Source organism: Etheostoma spectabile, chromosome 4 (assembly GCF_008692095.1).
Source record: "Etheostoma spectabile isolate EspeVRDwgs_2016 chromosome 4, UIUC_Espe_1.0, whole genome shotgun sequence".
NCBI classification, from domain to species: domain Eukaryota; kingdom Metazoa; phylum Chordata; class Actinopteri; order Perciformes; family Percidae; genus Etheostoma; species Etheostoma spectabile.
In genome coordinates, this window is record NC_045736.1 from 32826898 (window position 1) to 32831908 (window position 5011).

Consider the following 5011-nt stretch of genomic DNA (forward strand, 5'->3'; position numbering starts at 1 on the left):
TGAGGACCAGGTAACCATAGTCCTCAGAAATCCACCGCAATTTAGATTTACAACACAAAGAAAGAGGACGGGGATGGACATCGGCAAAAGAATGCATCAGGCTGAATTTCCTGTAGCGACAGAGCAATCCCGGAAGTGGAAGGTCAAGGACATAAACTAGTTTATGCACTTTAATAAATTAAAATAGCAAAACAGAGGGAGATTTAAAGTAAGTACGGCAGTGGAAACCTTTGCTATAGACTACATTGTGGGAATGTGGATGTGAATCATCGATGTATAAAAACTATATCATTCCTATGAGAGTTGCTCAGTGGCTCATGAAGCCAAAAACGTTTAACTTCCTCATAACATGCCTAGGATGATTGGTGCTGGTCCTTCCTGTGGGGCCCATAGGGCAGGCACACTAGAGACCTCCGCCAGCCCAGCTGGCTGCTTTCGGTTTAGCGCTCCGCTAACTTGAATAGGGATTCAATGTTTTAATTGTGTGTCTCTTCTAGACTTTCTAAATGTTATCATACCAAATGGATCAAACTCTGATCTGATTCTGACTGTTTAGCTGTTAAATCAAATTGGCTTGAAAAAGTCCTAGGGGACAGATGTTGATTCATTTCAATTCAAAATATTTTATGACTCGGAGGGCAATTTTTGTCGTTATTATGGATCCCAGCTTGGTGCAGGCATCGACCTTGAGTGGTTATGGTTGGGATAGTCGATTGGTCAGGGGATAGGACCTGGACGGAAGCATGGATGCCTGGCCAACAGCAGTATGGGAATGTTATTAAAGCCTAGAAGTTGTATGTGCTCCATAATAATGGCAATTTCGCAGTTTAAGGTAGTACAGGAAAAGAAATGTAAACCTGCATGGATAATCCATGCTCAATTTACTAGTATAACACGTAAACTGCTGCATGCACCCCGATAACAATGTCATGAGGACAATAATATTAGTGCAAAAATAAACTGTACACATTGTTATCTCTGGTTCTGCTGCATCAATTTGGATGCTTTTCTTTTAAACTATCCATCATGTGTTACAGGAGAGCAGATGGGGCGTATGCCATCTTAGGTATGGGTGAAATGCTAACCGGAGTGATTGAGCAGCGCCTGGTCCCGGCCCTCCTTGGTGGGTGTGATCAGATCCCAGATGAAGCTCTTGATCTTGTCATCGCCTTTGTAGTGTCTCAGGCAGTAGACCAGCAGAGCCCTGCATCACACAAGAAGTTTATTCTTTTTATGTTTACATGGTTTTTTTTTCACACTACTCTCCTAAAACGATGGATATGTTTGCAGGCGTGGTGTCCAGAGTTTCTGCAGGTTTCACCAAGTTAAATTTCAGACTTTTTAAGACCATCATGAATAAAATGTAAGACCTTTATTACTACATCAACTAAGCCCTAAATCCTCAAGCCAAGTAACACTAAAATTGCACTTCCTCATAGCTAAAGTATAAAATCTGTTTTATGTCTGTGATACAATCTGAAAGAGATCGCGCCAATAACACAAAAGCTGATCAGCTGCAATGTAAGTTGCATATTGGTCACATTTGTAGTTGGAACACGGTAAAATCAGATATTTTTGACTTTGTGTGTCAGGCCATTACAGCTTGGGCCGTGGTGTCTGTTTACAAGATTTGTAGCAAAAAATGAAGTTTAAGTTTAAGTCTCATCTTATCCTTATATTGTCTTTCTTGTTCAGTGATTAACTTCCTGCTATTCCTGTATGTGACCAGCAAACTGTCTTTTCTCTTGCTTAGTGTTAGGAGGAAGCATTTCACTGAAATCACTGAGTGAGACCATTTGTGTAACTAACCTAAAATAACTTGGAGTAGTTGGAATAGTTGGCACTGAGTCTATGTAAATCTCCTCACACAGACTTGCTTTTGTTTACTCTGTTTTTTGCTGTAAAACTCTGGCCAGGTGGATTCAGGTCGGAGAGAATCCTACAGCTTCTTGTGAACTTCTTTCTCCACTGTGAAGCGTGGAAAACTCACCTAAACCAGTCAGTGAATTGGACCACACACACACACACACACACACACACACACACACACACACACACACACACACACAAAAAAACACCAACCCCACACAACACACACACACACACACACACACACACCACACACACAACACACACACACACACACACAACGTCTCTGCTGGTAAACGTATACAGAAAGACTTGCTTTCCTTACCTACAGATCACCTCCATGTCTCCCTCTGCCAGGTGCCATTTAAACCGCCCGTGGTTCAGGATGTCCTTCCACCGACCCCATCTAAAAGACAAAGTATGAATGGAGAAGGAGGGACAAAGACGATTGGGGATCAAAGGAGAAAGAAAAAGAGAGAGAGAGAGGGGCATTATAGTAGCAATAAATATATATTGTTTCATTTGAAACATAAAACAACAAGTGTGTGAAATGTATTTTCCTCACATCCACCCACACTCTCTTGTTCTCTCTGGTATTTTGGCTCATTTACGGTACGTTCACTGTTGAGATTGTAACAGACCAACCTTGGAAACTAAAAGATACAAAAGCTCACAAGAAGCTGTTTATTGAACTGAAATTAGCATTATTGCATTATTGTGTCATCACGCACTATGTAAGGCTCTGGCTGCAAGGTGTGAGGGATGTGTGTGTTCATACTGAAAAAGTGTCCTTTAAAATGCGGTTTGTCATTTTTTGGATTATATTATTTTTTTATTACCGTATATTGTATGTTGTATTTTGTTATGCTAGGCAGGTGTTACTAGTTATGCTAGGCAGGTGTTAGTTTCTTTTTGTTACTTTCAGCTGCTTGTTGGTCTGAGGTGTAAAGGTGCAGCCATGACATCATCATCATCATCATCTATGAATGACTTCTGACACGTCTCAGGTCATACCCAAAGATAAGCAGGTTCTTTTCAACCCGGAAGCACTCGGCGCGGAGGTACCGCCGGCTGCGCTCGCCCAGGCGGCGAGTCCTGCACGGCCGCTCCTCCGAGTCACTGGCCAGCTCCGAGAACTCCATCAGCTCGTCGTCCTCGAAAGATGTGTAGTGAAGCGTCTGCTTCCTCACCCGAGGGTGTCGATCACCAGGACTCTGGAGGAGAGAAACAAGCAGAAAGGTAGTGGAGTGTCAGGTTGTGGTCACACAACACACACACACAAACACACACACACACCACACACCCAACACACACAAACAAACACACACACACACACACACACCACACCACACACACACACACAACACACACACACACACAACAAACACACACACACACACACACACACAACACACACACCACACACACAACACAAAGGAGGACAAGGAGAGGAGAGAAGGGGAGAAAAGGAGAGAAGGAGACCATGAGAAGAGACCAGGATAGGGAACAAGAACAGACACAAGGAGCGGAGAGGCAGACAAGGAGAGGAGAGGAGAGGAGAGGAGAGGAGAGGAGAGGAGAGGAGAAGAGAGGAGAGGAGAGGAGAGGGACCATGATTCCTTTACCATCATTTCCATCCTGCCCTTGTTTACCCAGTTTGGGGGCTCAGCTTAACTTCCTCTCCCTCCCTCCATCTTTGTGTTTATTAACTAGGATCAGGTCCATTTTTCTTTAAAAGGCCTTATCTTACCTTTGTTCAGCAGTTACACTTCACTCTTTTTCCTGTTTACCCTTCAGCGTCCACCTTTCCTTGCTCGTTTCTCTGTCCCTTTCTCCACTTTTCTTCATTTCCTTCACACCGTCTTCATTTTCTCTCCTTTCTTCTAGTGCAATCCTCTCATTTGCTGTCCCTTTTCTTGGAGACTCCTTTTCATTTGCTGTCCCTTTTCTTGGAGACTCCTTTTCATTTGCTGTCCCTTTTCTTTGAGACTCCTTTACTTCTTTTTGTTCCTATCCTTCCTCTCCTGATCTCACTCTTAAATCTGGTCTTGCCTCCATCTCTCTGTACCTTCTCCGATTTGGAGTCGATCTCCACCTCAGCGATCTTGGCCCATTTCTGCCAGAAGTTGGGGTCGTCCAGAGAAATGTCCGTTCTGTTACCAGATGAGATGAAACTGGCCTGAGGAAAGAAAAAACAAACGTGTCAGCCTCTGGTTGATGATAACTGGGTATACGACAGAGGGCATTACAACCAAATGTGTGGACTGAAGCTGAATTGTACAAATATCTGATATTCATGCCAAAATATTTTAAGTGTTCAGTGATTCCTAGAAAAATACTGAAAAAGCATGTAGAGAAAATAAAACACCATTTAAAGGGGCGCCATTCAGTCTTGCCCATTCCCCGCTTTTTTTTCTTAATGCCTTCAAACCAGTATTTGAATGCCTTAACTCGTAACAAGCCACCGCTGAATGTAAAAACATTGAAACACATCCATAAATGTGAGTAGAGGTAAATTCAAATGCAAAAAACTAATTCTAAATAACTATTTTTTTCACAAATACATCCCAAATAGAGTTGTGTCTAACTAAACTAAAAGCTAATGGAAGTAAACTCATCTGTTTATTTTAATTATGGCTTGTTACACATATGCTATGTTTAAAAAAGTAGCAGGTAGTCACACAGTGAGAAAACTAATCATGTATAGGAACAAAATATGTATATATATTGTTGTTTATTATAGGGGTTTGTACTTAATGTTTCAGGATGTCTACCTTAGCAAACGTGGACCCTTTCCCTTCAGACTGGATGGTGATGGTCTGAGTTCGTCTCTGGAGTATCTGATCGATGTCTTCCTCACAGAACTTGGAGCCTTCGTCTTCTTCGTCCATCAGTGCTCCGTACGCTCCTTTCTTCAACAAATCCTCCACTTCCAGCTTCGAAAGCTGCTGCACCTGCAGCAGCAAGCAGCACACAGGTTCAGAATGCACGCTCGGTTATATTCCCAACCAGCATCAGACAAAACATATCACAGGGGAAACAAGCCATCACCTCAATTAAATCCTTAATGTGAGCCTGTGTTTTTAATGTTCCCCAGAACCGTGGTGGGGGGGTGGGTGGGAAGGGATTAGGGATTCCAAAG

General features: G+C 42.7%; 1 protein-coding gene across 1 annotated transcript in view; it reads right to left on the reverse strand.

The window, feature by feature from the left end:
- The window catches only part of chd6 (chromodomain helicase DNA binding protein 6), a 150379-nt gene that overhangs the window by 27831 nt on the left and 117537 nt on the right, over nucleotides 1-5011 (reverse strand). The window contains exons 21-26 of the mRNA XM_032512666.1: nucleotides 4644-4823; nucleotides 3938-4048; nucleotides 3481-3488; nucleotides 2884-3081; nucleotides 2195-2275; nucleotides 1086-1204 (exon numbers count right to left, since the gene is read on the reverse strand). Coding sequence (XP_032368557.1) covers nucleotides 1086-1204; nucleotides 2195-2275; nucleotides 2884-3081; nucleotides 3481-3488; nucleotides 3938-4048; nucleotides 4644-4823 — 697 coding nt within the window. The remainder of the gene's footprint in view (nucleotides 1-1085; nucleotides 1205-2194; nucleotides 2276-2883; nucleotides 3082-3480; nucleotides 3489-3937; nucleotides 4049-4643; nucleotides 4824-5011) is intronic.